General features: G+C 61.4%; 2 protein-coding genes across 2 annotated transcripts in view; one reads left to right on the forward strand and one right to left on the reverse strand.

Annotated features, from left to right (window-relative positions):
* On the forward strand, nucleotides 1–4,076 carry CTU2 (cytosolic thiouridylase subunit 2). Its single transcript, XM_027719778.2, has 15 exons — nucleotides 1–261; nucleotides 621–695; nucleotides 1,126–1,204; nucleotides 1,283–1,342; nucleotides 1,418–1,478; nucleotides 1,869–1,978; nucleotides 2,067–2,356; nucleotides 2,432–2,567; nucleotides 2,671–2,802; nucleotides 2,897–2,988; nucleotides 3,073–3,164; nucleotides 3,252–3,327; nucleotides 3,428–3,494; nucleotides 3,571–3,629; nucleotides 3,712–4,076. Exons 1-15 carry the CDS (start codon nucleotides 182–184, stop codon nucleotides 3,761–3,763), a joined length of 1,461 nt encoding a protein of 486 aa, XP_027575579.1. The 5' UTR covers nucleotides 1–181; the 3' UTR covers nucleotides 3,764–4,076.
* Nucleotides 3,994–17,433, reverse strand: part of PIEZO1 (piezo type mechanosensitive ion channel component 1) — a 24,651-nt gene continuing 11,211 nt past the window's right edge. Inside the window, exons 12-49 of the mRNA XM_027719776.2 lie at nucleotides 17,084–17,344; nucleotides 16,901–17,009; nucleotides 16,604–16,782; nucleotides 16,381–16,529; nucleotides 16,003–16,182; nucleotides 15,862–15,929; nucleotides 15,000–15,157; nucleotides 14,752–14,928; nucleotides 14,530–14,655; nucleotides 13,818–14,270; nucleotides 13,534–13,738; nucleotides 13,323–13,421; nucleotides 12,601–12,754; nucleotides 11,898–12,141; nucleotides 11,698–11,794; nucleotides 11,443–11,611; nucleotides 11,276–11,365; nucleotides 11,055–11,143; nucleotides 10,782–10,853; nucleotides 10,264–10,364; nucleotides 10,093–10,180; nucleotides 9,717–9,806; nucleotides 9,457–9,629; nucleotides 9,008–9,378; nucleotides 8,662–8,920; nucleotides 8,395–8,583; nucleotides 7,713–8,182; nucleotides 7,481–7,628; nucleotides 7,178–7,392; nucleotides 6,885–7,043; nucleotides 6,661–6,808; nucleotides 6,368–6,556; nucleotides 6,189–6,281; nucleotides 5,933–6,105; nucleotides 5,724–5,846; nucleotides 5,553–5,632; nucleotides 4,872–5,064; nucleotides 3,994–4,765 (exon numbers count right to left, since the gene is read on the reverse strand). Coding sequence (XP_027575577.2) covers nucleotides 4,519–4,765; nucleotides 4,872–5,064; nucleotides 5,553–5,632; nucleotides 5,724–5,846; nucleotides 5,933–6,105; nucleotides 6,189–6,281; nucleotides 6,368–6,556; nucleotides 6,661–6,808; nucleotides 6,885–7,043; nucleotides 7,178–7,392; nucleotides 7,481–7,628; nucleotides 7,713–8,182; nucleotides 8,395–8,583; nucleotides 8,662–8,920; nucleotides 9,008–9,378; nucleotides 9,457–9,629; nucleotides 9,717–9,806; nucleotides 10,093–10,180; nucleotides 10,264–10,364; nucleotides 10,782–10,853; nucleotides 11,055–11,143; nucleotides 11,276–11,365; nucleotides 11,443–11,611; nucleotides 11,698–11,794; nucleotides 11,898–12,141; nucleotides 12,601–12,754; nucleotides 13,323–13,421; nucleotides 13,534–13,738; nucleotides 13,818–14,270; nucleotides 14,530–14,655; nucleotides 14,752–14,928; nucleotides 15,000–15,157; nucleotides 15,862–15,929; nucleotides 16,003–16,182; nucleotides 16,381–16,529; nucleotides 16,604–16,782; nucleotides 16,901–17,009; nucleotides 17,084–17,344 — 6,588 coding nt within the window. The 3' untranslated portion in view covers nucleotides 3,994–4,518. The remainder of the gene's footprint in view (nucleotides 4,766–4,871; nucleotides 5,065–5,552; nucleotides 5,633–5,723; nucleotides 5,847–5,932; nucleotides 6,106–6,188; nucleotides 6,282–6,367; nucleotides 6,557–6,660; nucleotides 6,809–6,884; nucleotides 7,044–7,177; nucleotides 7,393–7,480; nucleotides 7,629–7,712; nucleotides 8,183–8,394; nucleotides 8,584–8,661; nucleotides 8,921–9,007; nucleotides 9,379–9,456; nucleotides 9,630–9,716; nucleotides 9,807–10,092; nucleotides 10,181–10,263; nucleotides 10,365–10,781; nucleotides 10,854–11,054; nucleotides 11,144–11,275; nucleotides 11,366–11,442; nucleotides 11,612–11,697; nucleotides 11,795–11,897; nucleotides 12,142–12,600; nucleotides 12,755–13,322; nucleotides 13,422–13,533; nucleotides 13,739–13,817; nucleotides 14,271–14,529; nucleotides 14,656–14,751; nucleotides 14,929–14,999; nucleotides 15,158–15,861; nucleotides 15,930–16,002; nucleotides 16,183–16,380; nucleotides 16,530–16,603; nucleotides 16,783–16,900; nucleotides 17,010–17,083; nucleotides 17,345–17,433) is intronic.

The raw sequence follows: 17,433 nt of genomic DNA on the forward strand, positions 1-17,433 counted from the left end.
GCGGGACACGACGGGATACACCGGGACACGGCGGGATACACCGGGACACGGCGGGGCCGAGAGGAGCCGAGCGGGCCCCACCGGGACTGAGCAGGATCCACCGGGACACACCGGGACTCAGCAGGATCCACCGGGACACACCGCGACCCACCGGGACTGACCGGGGCCGAGCGGCACCTCCATGTGCGACGTGTCGGGTGACGGTGGCGGGTGCGGGGCGGACGCGGAGCCGCCGCGGCGCCGCCGCGCACCGAGAGACAGGTGGGAGCCCGCTCGGGACCAGGATGAACCCCCGGTAACCTCCCGGTATCCCCCAGACATCCCCGCCGTGCTGCCTCCGGTATATCCCCTGTGCTCCCCCAGTACCCCCCGGTACCGCTCCGTTCTTCTCCCGGAAGTGTTCACGATATCTCTCTGGTACCCTCTGGAGCTGCCTCTGGTGCTGCCCCCTCCCCCCCGGTGCTGCCCCTGTACCCCCTGGTGCTCCCCCTGGTACCCCCCGGTAATGCCCGGTAGCCCCTCGTGCTGCCCTGGGACTGGGACCGCCGCCCCCCCGCTCGGTACCGCCCCCGGGGGGGGTCGAGTCCCGGTGTCCCCGGTGACTGGTCGTGTCCCCACAGCCACCCCCGAACCTGCATGAAGTGCGGGCAGGGCACGGCCGCCCTCATCATCCGCGTCGGGGACCCCTTCTGCCGGTGAGGGATCGGACGGGGACAATGGGATGGGGGACATCAGGCTGGGGGCTATTGGGTGTTCGGGATGTTTGGGCTTGGGGACACCGGGACTTGGGGATATTGGGACATCAGGGCTTGGGGACATTGAGTCTTAAGGATGTGGGGAATTGGAGACATTGGGTCTTGGGAACATGGGAGCCTGGGGACGTTGTGTCTCATGGACCTTTGTTTCTGGGACATTGGGTCTCAGGGAAGTGGGGGCTTGGGGACATGGGGTCTCTGAGGCATCAAGTCTCAGGGACGTTTGGTGTCTGGGATGTTGGGACTTGTGGACATGGGATCTCTGAGACATTGGTCTCAGGAAAAAGGCTGGGAGTGGGGGACTTGAGGACGTTGGGGCTCAGGGTCATGTGGCCTGGGGGCAGTGGAACAGACTCAGGGGTTCCCACAGCGGCTGCTTCCGTGAGTACTTCGTGCACAAATTCCGTGCAATGCTGGGCAAGAACCGCGTCATCTTCCCGGGAGAGAAGGTACCAGGGGTGGGGGAATGCAGAGGGGGGACCCAGTGGTGGCACCAGGGCCGGTGACTGTCCTTGCTGTTCTCGCAGGTGCTGCTGGCGCTGTCGGGGGGCTCAGCCTCCAGTGCCATGGTCCGGCAGGTGCAGGAGGTGAGAGGGGGGCTCGGGAGGGGTCGGCAGGGGGGGCACAGCTCACCCGCCCTGCTCACCCTGTGCCTCTGACAGGGGCTCAGCCGGGAGGCGGCTAAGAGGCTCCGCTTCATCCCCGGCCTTGTCTACGTTGAGGGTAAGGATGAGCCCTGCTGCCTGCTCCGTGTCCAACTGCCCATTCCCAGACCTGTTCCCAGCCCATTCCTGGCCCTGCTGCATGCTCAGTGTCCAACTGCCCATTCCCTGTCCCGCTACCTGCTCCCAGCTCTGCTGCCCCTTCCCTTCCCCGGTGTCTGTTCCCTGCCTCACTGCCTGCTCCCTGCCCCATTCCCAGCCCCACTCCCCCCTCCCTGCCCCACTACCTGCTCCCAGCATAGGATCCCACTGCACCATGCCAGACCCAGGGTGCTGCCACCCAGCCCAGCAAGGCCGTGGCACCCTGGGTTGTCCTCCTGGCCCCATGGGTGCGGTGGGTGCCCCCTCCTCACTGTGACAGTGGCCCTGGCACTGCCCACCTGCCTTCCAGAGGGAGCTGTGCGCAGGCAGAGCCCAGAGCAGCGGGAGCAGACCCTGGCCCACATGGAGACCCTGCTGCGGGCCACTGGCTTCCCCTACCACGTGATCCACCTGGAGGAGGTATTGAGGTGACATGGGGACAGGTGCTGAGGTGAGGGGACACAGCTGGACACCCCAACTTCCCCCTGTATCTATTTCTGCCCCACAGGCACTGGAGCTGCCCCCATCCATCTTACAGCCAGGGCCAGAGCAGTCCAGCAAGTCCGGCCCATCTGGCCCCTCCTACAAGGAGGCTGTGGACAGCTTTATCCAGCAGAAGCGACAGGAGGCGGAGGGGGACAGTGCCACCCCTCTGCCTGGCCATAGCACCCAGGACATGCCAGTGGGACCCCCATACTCTCCCCGCCTGCCTGACACTGCCCAAACCCAGGAGCTGCTTCGGATCTTCGAGGCCGTGGAGACAGCAACAGCACGGGAGGAGCTGCTGCAGATGCTGCGGTGAGGGGCTGATCCTGCCCGGTTCCAGCACCAGCATGGCATGGTGGCTCTGAACCGGTGTCACCTCATCCCCAGGACCCACCTCATCCTGCAGATGGCCCGGAGCAGGGGCTACTCCAAGGTGATGACGGGCGAGACCTGCACCCGTGTGGCCATCAAGCTCCTCACCAACCTGTCGCTGGGCCGTGGTGCCTTCCTTGCCGTCGACACGGTGAGCTGGGGACGGTCACCTGCACCTGAGGGGTGACATGATGCCATGGAGGGTATCCAAGGCTTGGTGGTGGCACAGTCCCCTGGCAGCCACACATCCACAGGGCTTCACGGACAAACGTCACGGCGATGTGATGGTGGTGCGGCCCATGCGGGACTACACGGCCAAGGAGATCGCCTTCTACAACCACTTCTTCAACATCCCCACCGTCATCGTGCCACCCCTCTTCACCAAGGTAGGGGTGGCCCATGTTGGGGATCCCAAGCTGTGTCTCCATGGTGGGGACAACCTCCCAGTCTTGCCCCTACCCTCTCCACTTGCCCCCACAGCGCCGGGAGAAGCCCAGCATCCACCACCTGATCGAGCGCTTCCTCCTGGGGCTGCAGGAGGATTTCCCCTCCACCATCAGCACTGTTTACCGGTACAGGGACCTCCATGTGGAGGTACAGTGGGGTGGGGGGAGTGAGTGGGGGATTGGGGTGCACTCACCCTGTGTTGGCTGCAGGACAGGGGAGAAGCTGAGCCCAGACCCAGCCAAGGCCAGCAGCGAGTCCCAGCGCTGCCTCCTCTGCCTCTGTGGCCTGGACATTGAGGGAGGTGAGTGGGTTGGGCATGGGGGGCTCAGAGGATTTGGGGAGCAGCCGTGCACCCCACAATTGCCCCCCTGCCCTCTGGCTCTTGCAGAGGAGGAGTTGGCCCTGGAGCCCACACTGATCTGGGAGGAGCTGGAGCCAGTGGGGAATGGGTGCTGCCAGCAGGGGTGAGCATGTGGGCAGGGGGGATTCCAGCATTCCATACCCCCTCCGAGGCCACCCCAGTGGCACCAATGAGTGTCCCTGTCCTTGTCGCTGTTCCCACAGGGCTGAGAAAAAAGCTGCCTATATTCCACTACTGTGCTACAGTTGCCGCCTCACCTTCAAGGAGCTGGTGAGGCTTTTGAGGTGCAGTGGGGTGGTTCTCCATGGGGATGGGGATCTCCAGCCTCACCCCTCGTCTCTTGCAGGGCCCCCTCACCACACTGCCACCGTACATGCGTGCTGAGGCCCAGCGCAGGATCCACAGGTAAGGGGGGGTGGGAGTCCCCTCCCCACTAGCTCAGCCCCCAATGCCATGTCCATCCATCCAGTGTGTCCATCCCTTGCAGTGCAGAGATGGAGCGGCAGACACAGGAGAACCAGGAGCGCAGCAAGAGCTGAAGGGGTTGGGAACAGTGGAGGACACAGACTCTCGTCCCTCAGTGGCACTACTGGGGCAGGTGCCAGCCCCACCAGAGCTTGGTGGGGACCCCTGGCACCCATTTCTGCTCCAGCCAAGGGCAGGAAGAGCCCCCACCCCCCCATTTACTGGGGGCCAGGAGTGCTGGTAACCCCAGGGTAGCATGTCCCTGGTCCCCCCACCCTCCCTGCCCCAGCTACCTGTCAGCCAAGGAGGCCTCAAGTTTGTTTTATTCAATATCTATATAAATAAACCATTTGAATTAATAAAAAACAAAAACAAACTCGAAGTCAACAAGTGTCTAAAGTCCAACTGGGGTTGCCAGAACCCCTCCCCCCAACTGGAGGGGCCATAACTCAGGACCCCCATCCTGGAGATGGGGGGGCTATTGCTTTTGAGTTCAACCTGGTTCTGGAACAGGGTTGGGGACAAGGGAGAGGGTACAGGCTGGCTCCTGACCTCCCCATCCCCACCTGGCAGCCAGGGGCACCCAGGGGGTGGGGGGACCACCTGCTGTCCCCCTCCCTGGGAAGGCACAACGTGGTCTGTGCAGGTGGAACAGCTTCAAAACAACGTAAGAAAAACATCCAGAAAAACATCCTCCCTCAAAGCGAGCGGCCAGAACCCCACATCCCACTGCCTCCCGGGGCAGGATGCGGCCCCAGCTTTGGAGGGGCTGGTTAAGGCATTGGCGGTGATGCCCCTGTGAGGGGGGGGCTGGAGCCCCTTCCTCTTATTACTTCTCCCGTGTCCACTTGATCATGGTCTCGGGTGAGCGGTAGAGGAAGATGAGCTTGGCGTAGAGCTCTTCCTCCAGCTCCAGCTCACCCGTCTCCCGCACCAGGAAAATATCCTGGCACAGCTTCAGGATCCGATCCACACATGGCAGCTCCTCGAACATGATGGAGTGAGAGATCTCACTGAAGAACCCCCGCACGAACTTCCCAATCACCAGCACGATGGACACGTACAGCCCCATGACCCTGCAAGGGGGACACACATCCTGTATCCCTGAATCCCACCATCCCTTCCCTTCACACCCCACCCGGTGGTTGGAGCCCCCCAACACCCTCTGCCCCCTTCACGTACCCATAGCCAGCCAGGAAGCCCAGGCTCGGGGGGCTGACTTTGTCGTTGAAGATGATCATGGGCAGGATGTTGCCATCCTCGGGGGGGGCGTCTTTCAGCCGCAGCACCCACCACTCCACAAAGTTGTCGCTCCCTCGGCCCCTGCGCTCCCGTTTCAGCTGCACCTCCACATCCAGGTAGCTGTCGTGGCCATCTGGGGGGTGACACCATCAGGGCACGGCCTGGCTGCTGTGCTCTCAAGGATGAGTTTTTGGGGGAGGACATGGTGGGACTCATGTCCTCCCCATCTTCAAGGAGGTGGCACCATCAGCGACCAGCACAGCTGCTGGTGTGTCCCCAGTGCTGACTTTTATTGGGAGGGGGAAATAGTGGGACTCATGTCCTCCCCATCTGCAGGGCAGTTGGTACCATCAGGGCACAGCATGGCCACTAGTGGGCACCCAGTGATGGTTTTTTCAGTGGAGGGACTTGGTGGGACCCATGTCCTCCCTGTCTGCAGGGGGTGGCACTATCAGGGCAGAGCACAACTGCTGGTGGGCACCCAATGATGAATTTTTTTTAGGGCAAGGCACACTGGGACTCATGTCCTCCCTGTCTTCAAGGGGATGGCACCATCAGGGCACTGCACAGCAGCTGGTATGCCCCAGTGCTGATTCTTTTGGGGGTCATGGTGGGACCTACCCGGCAGGAGCTGCTCAACAGGTTCAGCATCAACATCGTTGGGCGCCCGGATGTATCTGGGGAATAGGTTGGCCACTTGGCTGCAAGAAAGTGGGGTGAGGTGAGGAGGGGGGTTACACCATCCTGCCAAGCATGAGGGTCTGGTTCCCCCCCTCCTCAGGGGACACTCACACGGGGGCATCCCGGGTGCCCTCCAGCAGCTGGGCCAGCTGCAGGCGCTCGGGTGCACCGGGCACCAGGTCGTTGCTGTGCTTGTTAAAGGCGGTCTCCACCGTGCCCCCCTTGCCCAGATCCCTGTGGATAGTAGAGACTGAGTGTGTGTAGTGACTGAGTGTGCCATGCAGGCAGGGCTGGACCCCCCCTTGCCGTGCCAGCAGTACCTCTGGAAGGACCAGGAGAAGCGGACGGTGATGTCGGAGGAGCTATTCAGCAGCTCCTCCCGCATCTGCTCGCGGCTGGGGGGGCTGACGCTCCAGAGTGAGCCCGAGCTGCCCTCGATGTGGACAGTCACTATGTCCTCGTAGCCGTAGAGGGTGATGAACTGCATAGCCACCTGCCGTGGGGGGGACACAGCTCAGCCCCACCACGGCATCTGCCAGTCCCCCAGGCAGGTTTTGGGATGGGGGGAGGATTTACCGGGTCATGGTCGAAATGCCGGGTGAGGTCTTCGTAGTCATCGGGGGTGAAGGGCTTAATGGATTGCTGCTGGGCGCTCATGGTGAACAGTGGCTAGGGTGGACAGGGGGCCATGAGCAGGGCAGGGGACCCCAGTGTCTCATCAGGGGACCCCCAGCACACCCCCTATGCATCCTCACCTCATACCCCCCCAGCTGGAGGGTGACAGTGACGTCAATGGGGTGGTTGACGATGCCCACCACGGAGCGCACCAGCGACATGAAGAGCAGGGGGAACCAGATGATGCACACGAGGAAGAGGATGATGAGGCCCCCCATGCCATACTTCACAACCTTCTTCTTCTTCTGCCCCTTGGGCTGGGGGTATTTCTGGGATGGGAAGGAGACAGCACACAGTGTTGAGAAGGTGCAGGGGGACCCCAAACAACAAGAGGCTTAGTGGGGGGCCCTTCCTGGCATAGGGGGGACTGTACCTTCTCAGTCTCACGGCTGCACTTGATGATGAAGATGTTGGCATAGATGTCCTCCACACACATCCAGTTGGAGAGAGACAGTGTGGTGTCCGTCCAGACCCAGTCCATCACAGCGCGCAGCTCCACCAGGAAGGGCACGAGGCGAAATCTGGGGGGGACACAGGGAGGGGAGGTGGTATGGCACCCTTGGGGTGCCTGGAGGTCCACGCAGCCCTGTGCCGTACCCCTGGAAGAGGAAGAGGTTGAGGTAGTTGTATTTCTTGGTAAGGAAGTTGCCCAGGATGCGGGTGGGATAACCGCAGCGGATCTGGTAGGCCGACAGCGCAAAGTAGATGCACTTCACGAAGTACCATAGCTGGGCCACCATGTTGAGGTTGAACAACCTGCAGGAGGGACATGTCACCCCTCAGCCACCTGTCCGGCCAGCCTGGGCCACCATGTGGGCTCGGGGACACAAAGGTGCCACCCAAGGACTACACTGTGCCATGGCAGGGCATCCCTAGGGGATTCTCAGTACCTTTCAGTGACCGCTGGCACGATAAAGAACATCCAGACGTGGATGCCAAAGACCAGGACGACCTGGAATATGAGCTTGCCCAGCACAGTTTTGCGGAGGTAGAGCGCGCGGTCGATGATCATGGTGGTGAACTGGAAGAGCAGCATGACCAGGAAAGCCTGCGGCACTTGGTTTTCTGACAGTGAGGAGGTGATGTCGGTGGCTGCCGTGTGTTTCTGAGATGCAGGAGAGGTCAGCATATGGTCAGGCCGCACCCTGCAGTGGGGGCTTGCCGGTCAGTGCCCTGTGGGACCCCTTGCTCACCCCAAAGGCCCAGAAGCCAAAGACGATGATGATGAAGTCGACCACGTCGACCAGGAACATGAAGGCGTAGACATCGGTGGCCGCGCGGTTCTCGGTGTGCAGAATGTCCTTGAAGAATTTGCGCACCGGCTGGTACATGTTCTGTGCTCTGCAGGGGACAGGGGACACAGGGAATGGTTGACAGGGGCTGCACCCCACATCCCCCACCCTAACCAGTGCCACTGGCACTCACGTGGTGAGGAAGAAGCACTTGAGCCACAATCCAAATGCGTTCAGCTTCCTCTGAGCATGGCTCTCTTCTGCCTCTCCCGTCTTCTCCCCAACCCCTGGAAGTAAGGCTAAGCACACAGAACAGTTAGGGTCCAGCAGGGCCATACTGTGGCGGTGCCAGCCTTGCCACCCTTGTGAGAGCAGGGAACTGGTGCTCCCTCTCTCTGGTGTCTTCCTCCCCTGAGTCGTCTTCTTCCTGCAGCGGAGCTCCATGGCCTCACTCCCCTCTTCCTGCTCCATGGCATCACCCTCCGACTCCGATCTCATGTTTGAGCCTGGTGCTCCTGGCTCTTCTGGAGCCTCCATCCCTTCCTCAGACACCATCAGCAATGGGGGCGCTGCTTCCTCCCACTTCTCCTCTTCCTCTGCCCACTTCGCCTCCATCTTCATCTTGGATAAGGAGTCCTCATCATAGTCCCACAACCCATAGCCCTGTGGAAGGACATGATCAGGGGGATGGGGGTCCTGATGTCCCCCAGCCCCACACACCTCATCCCCCACCCACAGCATCAATTCCCAAAAAGCAATGGTGGGAAACCACAACAGAGACACCAAGCACCCACTGGTTCTCTTCAGAGCTCCCAGGACCACCTCCAGCTCCCACAAAACGCCCACCCACATGTTGCCCATGCCTCAGAGCTCACCTGCAGCAGGGAGCGATGGAAAAAGAGGGCCAGGAGCTGGAAGAGGTCATACTTGAGGTAGCGGGTGCTCTTCTCCAAGCCCAGGATGCGTGGCGGGAAGAAGGGCTTGCCCTCATTGCGCAGCAGTGTGGTGTAGCTGTTCCAGGGGAAGAACCCGAACTGGAAGAGGTATTTCACCAGCAGCATCACCTATGGGGATGCTGGGGTCAGTGGGTGGCAGTGGGGGGCCGGGTGGCATCATCCCCTCACCGGTCACCCCCTGCCCACCTCAGTGAAGATGATGGCAGTCATCCAGAAGCGCTTGGTGGGCCGAGGGATGGAGAGCATGGCCCAGAGGAAGATGAGGATGGGCAGAAAGAGGGAGATGATGGAGGCAGACACTATGTTGTTGAGGATGATGATGAAGTAGCAGACCAGCTCAGAGTGGGCGGTCACACAGTGGTACCCAGCCAGGAGCAGCTTCAGGAACCGGTTGTGGGACTGATAGAAAAGCTCTGCCTCCTTCAACGGTGGAGTGATTGGCTTCCTGCAGGGTGCAGCAAACAGGCTGAGCCATCCCTGCCACCCGCCAGCCCCATCCCCACTGTCCCCGCTGTCCCCACATCCCCTGTACCTGATCAGGAGGAGCTCACCGGCCGTCCTCCTGCGGTTCAGGAGCACGGACAGGCGCTGCTGAGACCCAGCCACATCCTCTTGGGACCCCTCAGACATCACCTGCTCCTGGCTGCCCTCAGGGGGTGCAAGCCCCACTGTCTGCGGCACTGCCAACTGCTCCCTTGGGGAGTCTCTCTGCACCTGCCTGGCAGCAGCGCCGTTTTGGGAGTCTGTAGTCAAAGACCTGCGTGGGCTCAGCTCCTCTGGGGGCCCCTCTGGGGGCCCCTCAGGTAGCTGCTCTGGCGGCTGCTCCAGCGGCTGCTCTGGCATCTGCTCCAGTGGCTGCTCCATGTACATTTCATCCAGGATCTCCTCGTTCATCTTCTGTCCCTGCAGTGGGCAGGGGGTTAGTGCCACCGCAAGGCTGCCACCTCCCCACCCCGTGCCCTGGTGTCCCCCCGTGCTCACAGAGGCCAGCCGCACAGCAATCTTATATCTCTCCACATATAGGATATTGAACATGTCCAGGTATTCCCGGGTGCAGTCCTCCATCCACTGCGTCAGCCCGTCCACCACGGCCTGGCACAGCAGCCATAGGAACCGCAGCATGTTCAGTGCCCGATGCAACACGTTGCTCTGCTCTGCCAGGGCAAAAAGAGGGGTGGAGCATCACTCGGTGTCCACTCAGACTACCCAGCATGCCCCTGCTCTGCAGTCCTGCTGCCCACCTGCAGACAGACCAGAACCTGTCACAGTCACTTCCTCCTCATGCGTAGGCTCTTCAGCCTCCGACTCTGCCTCTCTCCTTCCACGGTCTCCTGCAAGGGTCAGACCCCCAGGGAAGGGGTAGCAGTGACTTAACAGAAGATAGACGTAATTTTTGGGCCTCTCCCATTCATCATCCCACCCCTTGTTCCCCTACATCCACCTCAAAAACCAGTGTGGGCACCAAAGAAACTGCACAGCTTGTGCTCAACCCCATGGTAGCCATCAGAGAGTCCACACACACACTGGGAGCCCCGCTGCCAGGACAAACAGAGGGCACCAGACAGGGCTCTGGCCCCTCCTGGCCCCTCCAGCCCTCTTTTGGGGTGTCAGACCCACCTGCAGCACTCTCAGCACGGGGTTGCTCTCGCCGTTCCTGCTGCCGGAGCACTGTCTTGGTGTTGGTTGTCATGGCCTGGTGGATGAGCTGGAGGGGGGACAGGGGCCATCAGCACCCCGTGGGCATGGCCAGCATCCCCAACCCCACCACCGCCCCCCAGCCTTGCCCACCTGGAAGGGGCCCTGCCTCCCCGACTGCAACTCCTCTGGCACCTCCTCCTCCTCCTCCTCGCTGTCCGACTCAAAGAGGTAGTATTCCCCAGAATGCAGCACTGCCGGGGTTGCATGGGGTGTCACGGCGTGGCCATGCTATGGCAGGGGTGTCACACCCAGGCTGGCCCTGTGGCCATGTCGCAGGGCTCCCTGCCCAGCACTGAGCTGAGGACACCCCTGGGGACCCCAAGTGGGGACATAACCAACTCAACTGCCACATCCCCAAGGCGGGACCCCTCTGTCACCAGCATTTGGAGGTGACTCCAAACCCAGCCTGGCACCCCCAGTCCAACACCCTGTTAGTAATGGGGAGCAGAGGAGCCATGGTTAGGGGTACACACACGGGGACAGGGGACATGCAGGGTGTCACCTTGCCCAAAGCACTGCCACCACCGCTCCCCACGGGTGTTAGTGGTCCCGGCAGGGGGACCTCACTGAGGTTATGGCCCCGTTACGGCCCCGTGCCAGGGCAGTACCTCCGGCGTGGTCTAACCCTGGCCGCCACCACCGCTCCCTCTGCCAGAATGGGTCCGCCGGGGCACGGGGCGCTGTGGGATGGCAGATGGAGGGCTGAGAATGGCCACGCTCGATGCACCCACCCCAGGTGTGGGGGGGAAGCCGAGGGACAGGGAGAGGGTCACCACAATGCTCCATGAGGCTCCACCAGGATGGGCGTCAGCGATGGGTCACAGTCCCCCTGTGTGCCCAGAGAGGGGTTGGGGACACAGGAGGGACCCCCTGGCTCTCACCTGTCCCAGCCTCATCCTGTTCCTCAGTGATGCTACGGGACAGCTGCTCCTGCCGGTACTTGTCCTGCTTGGCTCGGATCCGCTCCATCCTGAAGGCAGAGGATGCTGTGGAGCCTGCTGTCCAAACCCCCCCCAAGAGGCACCCCCACATACACAGAGGTGCCCCAAAGCATTGGTGGCTGCAGGAAGGGGGGTCCCAGTGCCCCCCAGAAGCCACTCACTGCCGCTTCAGCTGGGCCAGCGACTTCCTCTCGGCTCTTCGGTGGGCGTGCAGGTTCTTTGTGATGCTGGCCTGGAACAGCACAACACCCCTGTGGGGACAGGGACGGTGGGAGGGTCAGGGGGGTACTTTGGCACCTACAGGGACCCTCCAGGACCCCAGCACCACCTGGAAGGCTGCAGGGTAGAGGCCCTGAGGTCCCACAGGACGTGCACGTAGTAGCTGCTGAGGAAAATACGCCGCTGGACCAGTAGGAAGAAGAAGCAGATGCTATCCAAGATGATTCCTGCCTCCTCCACGGGCAGTGAGCAGTCAAGGTCCTTGCCCATCTCCTTGGCTGGCAGGCAGAGGTGCAGGCAGGTCAGGCAGCAGCCCAAACCCACACCCCCAAGGCCACTAGACCCCCCCAGACCAGCAGCTCACGGTCATAGTAGCCCGTGACGGTGCAGACGAGGCTGAAGAGCTGGATCACCCAGCAGAAGTTGTTCTGCATCTGATGCACAAAGACGCAGGAGAGGAGCTGCAGGGAGAGAGGGCCCACATGGGGTTTGTCACCACCTGTCCCCTCCCCAGGGGACACCCCAGGTGACTCCAAGGAGCCCACAGCAGGGACAACGACTCACCGACAGCATGTTTTTGGAGATGATGACTGTGATGTTGTAGAGGATGAGGCAGTCCCAGACCACCAGGCGGGGTCGGGTCGGCTTGCACAGCATGGCTGTGCCGAAGAGGAGGAGGTAGAAGCAGGCCAGCAGGTAGCCGAGGCCAAAGAGGCTGATGCGGTTGGACCCGGTGATGAAGACCACCACCAGCACGAACCAGAAGAGATGGCGAAAGATCACCACCTTCACCATGTCCAGGTAGCACCTGCGGGATGGGGCACTCAGAACATGGGCTCTGTCCCCTCCATGCTTCAGCCATGGGGTGGTTGTGTCCCAGCACTGGGGCGAGGGCTTCCCTGCCCCAAGGGGGTCCCAGTTTCATCCTAGGAGATCGCAGCCCAGCAGCTCCTACTGCCTGACGGTCCCATCCATCCTGTCCATACCCTAAGGAGCCCCATTTCAGGGTGGAGGTCCCATCCTGGTGGCAGTCTCATTCTGTCCATACCCCAAAGGGTCTCATCCCAGGGGAGCATCCCATCCCAGAAGGGTCCCATCTTGTCCATACACCAAAGGGTCCCATTGTGTCCATACCCCAAAAAGGTCCCATCCCAGGGGAGGTCCTATCCTATCTATACCCCAAGGGGTCCCATCCCAGGGTGGGTTCTCATTCCCAGCCCACAAGGGTTGCCACCCCGGGTTGGGGTGCTGTGCCGCAGGCACCCACCGGCAGAGGAGAAAGTTCTCCTCGGGGTTGTAGGGGTCCTTCTCGTGGTCGAACCGCTCCTCGTTGTCGCCTGCTGCCTCCTGCCAAGCCTTAGAGCGCTCGGCCTCGAACACGCGCCACTGCTGCGCCGCGCACACCAGCAGCAAGAAGTCGTCTGCGGGCACACGGCTCAGGCTGGGGGGCTCCCCAGAATGCTGGCACCCACCAAGCTCCTCCTCAAGGAATGGGGCACCCCAGGCCACTCCTTCCCAGGACTTGGGGTTCATTGTCTTCCCCATGCCGGTGTGGTTTTCCCCAGGCTCTGCCCCCTCTGGGGTGTGGCTTGAATCCAAATCCTCACATAGGGGTGTGGAGCTCTCCAGGCCCCTCCTTCTCTCCAAAAGAGCGTGTGGCTCCAACAACTCCTCCCCAAAAGGGACACGGATCTCCCATAGATCTCCCATCTCCCATAGCTCCTCCCAAATGGGGGTGGGTACTGTTTAAGCCCCACCTCCAAGGGGGGCAGACTCTTCAAGGTCCTCACACCCTTACTGCCTGTTCTTCCACCTCCTGGAAGCAGGATGGGACCCCTATAGTGGCTGGGGGTGCTCCAGGGGCACGGGGGTGCCAAGGGCTGGTGTAGGGGGACAGGGCACCCTGCAGGCAGGGGGCTGCCAGGACTGGAGCAGGGCGACAGGGCAATCCACACGCAGACGATTCCCAAAGGCTGGGGGGATACTCACTGATGAGATTGGTGGATTTGGGGGGCATGACGAAGTCAGGCAGGTAGAGCCACTTGATGAGCGCCGAGTTCATGGGGACGTTCCATCGCCATGGATAGTCTGAGGGGCAGCAGAAACACTCATGCCAGCCACCTCCTCCAACCCCTTCACAGGCTCCCCACACATGGACCACACCTCCCTGAGCCCCAGAAAGGCCCCCTGTGCCCCTTACCCCTGCAGAGGGCGGGTGGCATGCCCACGCACAGCAGGTACTGGTAGAGGAAGAAGATGACGAGGAAGAGGCAGTACTTGGGCCAGAGGCGGGCGATGGCCGCCCGGCGCCGCAGTGTCATCATGACCACAAGCCAACAGCCGTGCAGGATCACCAGGAAGTTCATCCGCTGCCCGATTACGGTCACCATCATCAGGAAGCAGATCTGGGGGGTAAGGGGGTGCAGAGGCTCAGCACCAGGGTGCAGTGAGCAGTGGGACCCCCCCACAGTGCCCTGCTCCCACCTCCAAGCCAAACTTGTAGTAGAAGTAGTTGACTAAGTATTTGGCACATGAGACGAGGTTCCGGTCGCGGTCTAATTTCTTGTCCGTGTTGGTGTTCCTGCCTGTGTCCTTCTCCCTGTCTGTGTCCCTGCCCGTGTCCCTGTCTGTGTCCATGTCCATGTCCATGTCCCTGCCCATGTTCGTGTCCCTGCCCATGTCGGTGTCCCTGTCCCTGTCAGTGTCCCTGTCCCTCCTGTCCATGTCCCTGCCCATGTCCGTGTCCCTATCTGTGTCCCCGCCTGTGTCCGTGTCCCTGCCCGTGTTCGTGTCCTTGTCCTTGTTCTCGTTCGACTCTGGCCCCGGGAAGATGGTCTCAGTGATGGGAATCGTCTCACAGTGCTGCACACGGTGGTACTGCTGGCGCCGGTACACCACTGCCTCGAACACCAGCAGCAGCAGCACCTGGAGGTGGTTCTGGGGGAAGAGGGAATGTTCAGGACCATGGCGTGACACCAGGCATCCCCCCCCCAGCCGGTCCTCCTAAAAGGGGATGTTTGGGACTGTGACATGAAGGCAGTCATCCCCTTAGGTGGTCCTCCCAGAGGGAACGCTCAGGGCCACAGTGTGCCACCAAGAATCCCCCCAGGTGGTCCCCACGGAAGGGATGCTCAAGACCATGGCATCACACCAGGCATCCCCCCCCAGGCAGTCCCCACAATGTCCTCGTGCCCACCTTGACATATCCGAGGTTGGGGAACCCCTTCCGGACACCAAACCAGTTGGCAGGATCCACGGGGCCACGGTACAGTGTGGAGTTGCCCATCTCCTCCCGACTCAGGTTGGTGACATTGAGCAGGGGCTGCAAATGGGAGCACCCCGGGTATCAGACCCCACCTCCAGCAAGGAAACCTCCTTGTGCTGCCACAAGCACCCCAAGAACCAGCACCCGGGGCACCTGAGTGCAGTTGCTGGAGTACTCGTGGGGCTCAACGATCTCAAGCTGGTAGAGCATCTTGCAGACGATGATGACGCAGGTCCAGACGGTGGAGAGGCACGAGGCCATGCGGCGGAAGCGGCAGTAGGGCATGGCGAGGGTCCACAGCAGCACCAGCAGGAAGTTCATCACCGAGACCTGGGGCAGTGGCCATGTCAGCACCCCAGGGTGCCTGGCCGAGCCCCCCAGCCCAGCACCTTGAGTGGTACCTCCTCCAGGGCCACCCAGACGGTGTAAAGAGCCACCAGCTTGAGGATGTGCAGCTCCAGCAGACGCCTCACAAAGACCTCCACGCGAGTCAGCATGTTCGAGAAGGTCTGGCCCAGCACGGCCAGGCGCTCCAGAACCAGCTTCCATTTGTTGGTTGCTGTGGGGACACGAACCCTCGTGGACACCCCCACAGCCACTCAAGCCCAGAGGACACCCCAACCCATCCCTCTATCCTTCCTCGCTGGCAGAACATCCCAATCCATTCCCACAATCTCCCATACTTGGAACACACTCCAGTGCTGCATCCTCCAGCCAGTTCCTGGCTCAGAGGACATCCCTGTATCCTTCCAGACTTGGAGGAGACCCCCATAAATCCCTGCACCCCCCAAGTCCCATCCTGGCTTGCAGATCACCCTAATCCATCCCCATACCCTCCCAGCTCCTTTCTGGCTTGGAGGATGCCCCAGCCTATCCGTGCTTCCCTCCTGCCCCATCCTGGTTTGCAGGACACCTCCATACCCTCCCAGCCCCTTCCTAGCTCAGAGGACATCCCAGTCCCTCCTCATACCCTCCCAGACTTGAAGGAGATCCCAGTCCATCCCCATACACTCCTAGCTTCTTCCTGACTTGGAGGATGCTCCAATCTATTCTCACATTCCTCCTAGCCTCCTCCTGTCTCAGAAGACACCCCAATCCGTCCCCATACCCTGCAAGCCTGTTCCTGGCTTGGAGGATTCCTCAATCCATCTCTGTACACTCCCACACTTCGATGTCATCCTAAATCCATCTCCCTACCCTCCCAGCTTCTTCCTGTCTTGGAGAACACCCCTTCCCACCCTGTCCCCCACCCCTGCCCTGTACCCAGTGACTCCCTGGAGATGCTGGTCCTGGCACCCTCGGAATCAGCCGCAGCCCGTGCCTTCGTCAACCTGCAGGAAGGAGGGCTCAGAGCAGAGACAGAGGGCTTGGGGTGCAGGGGTGTCACCCAGCAGAGGGTCCTACCCAGGGATGGAGAAGATTGACACACTGGGCTGGTGAGCATTCTGCAGGTCGGTGATGTACATGAAGGGCTCGTGGAAGTAATGGAGCTGGAGGATGCAGGCCAGGAGGAAGAAGCCCAGGATGAGGATGTTGTAGAAGAGCTCGGAGACACTGAACTGCTCCAAGCCCATGTCCTTCAGCCTGGATGAGGAAGGGAGGGTCAACACGGGGCTTCATCCATCCCACCCTGCACAGGCATCAAGCCCCCAATGTCAGGGCTCAACCTCAGCCTGCTCCATGCCTCAGTTTCCCCATGTGCAACCCATCCCTTAGCCATGCCCTGGTGCCACCACAGGGCTGGTGCCAGCAGGGATCCCGTGGTGGGTCAGGGACACTCACTGGTTATCAGTGAGGCCTGTCAGGTTCCTCCAGTACATGGGGAAGTCCTCAAACTGATAGGTGTAGCTGGCGATGAGCACCAGCATGGTGTACGCCACCACCAGCCACCAGAAGCCCTTCAGCACCTTGCGCCACAGGCTGTAGTACACCTGCAGGGACAGGGACATCAGTGGGGCCACCCTGGGGCTGGCCATGGGCCCCCAGGGGTCCCCAGTCCCCCTACCTGGAAGAGGATAAGGCAGAGGAGGAAGAGGAGCATGTAGACAATCTTGTAGACGACAAGGCGGCCGATGAAGCTCACTACGATGAACATGCCGCCACAGACACAGATCCAGAACTTGGCAAAGAAATTCAGCAGCACAGACCCCAGCGTCTGCAGCATGTCCCGCGCATGGTTGACTTCTGCAGGACACGGAGGGGGCTGCAGGAGCCGGGCGGGGGGCACCTGTGTCCCCCCCACACCTGTGGCTGCCCAGCCTGGCATGGCGGCCCTCCGTGGGGTGACACCAGGAGGCCTCACCTGACTCTGAGAGGGACATCTTCGGGACCTTGGTGGTCAAGGGCCTCTTTAGCACCTTCTCCTCAATGAACTGCCGCAGCAGTGGCCAGAAGGGGAGGATGAGCAGGAGCTGAGGGGACAGGCGGTGAGCAGCGACAGCTGGGCACTGGCAGGGACAGGGACTGGGGACAGCACCGTGCTTACCTTTGCCCCCAGCACAAAGAAGGGTTTTCTGTGGTGCATCAGCCCCAGCTGATGAAGACTCATGAAGCCAGCATAGGTGGGCAGCTCATGGACCAGGTCCATGGACCACACGTAGTTCAGGCTGCACAGAGCAATGCCGTAGAGGAGAATGAAGGGCGAGCAGAGCATGGCAAAGTTCCGGCGGTCCCGCACCGTCCAGATGAGGCACGACCACAGCAGCAGCACAAAGGTCAGCCAGCTGTGGTAGGTGATGCTCCACACCTGCGGGCAGGAAGGATGCAGGCTCAGCCCAGGAGGTGCCTTCCATGTCCATGTCCCCTCCCCATGTCCGTATCCCCTCCCAGTCTGTT

This window comes from Pipra filicauda, unplaced genomic scaffold, assembly GCF_003945595.2.
Source record: "Pipra filicauda isolate LSUMZ 115617 unplaced genomic scaffold, ASM394559v2 scaffold261_size1826302_pilon, whole genome shotgun sequence".
Taxonomy (NCBI): Eukaryota; Metazoa; Chordata; class Aves; order Passeriformes; family Pipridae; genus Pipra; species Pipra filicauda.

Bases quoted from the DNA above. Each gene is read 5' to 3' on its own strand.
- CTU2 (XM_027719778.2), top strand. From the start codon at position 182: ATGTGCGACGTGTCGGGTGACGGTGGCGGGTGCGGGGCGGACGCGGAG. The intron at 2,568-2,670 runs GTGAGCTGGGGA...ACACATCCACAG, and splicing joins CCTTCCTTGCCGTCGACACG to GGCTTCACGGACAAACGTCA. The intron at 2,803-2,896 runs GTAGGGGTGGCC...TTGCCCCCACAG, and splicing joins TGCCACCCCTCTTCACCAAG to CGCCGGGAGAAGCCCAGCAT.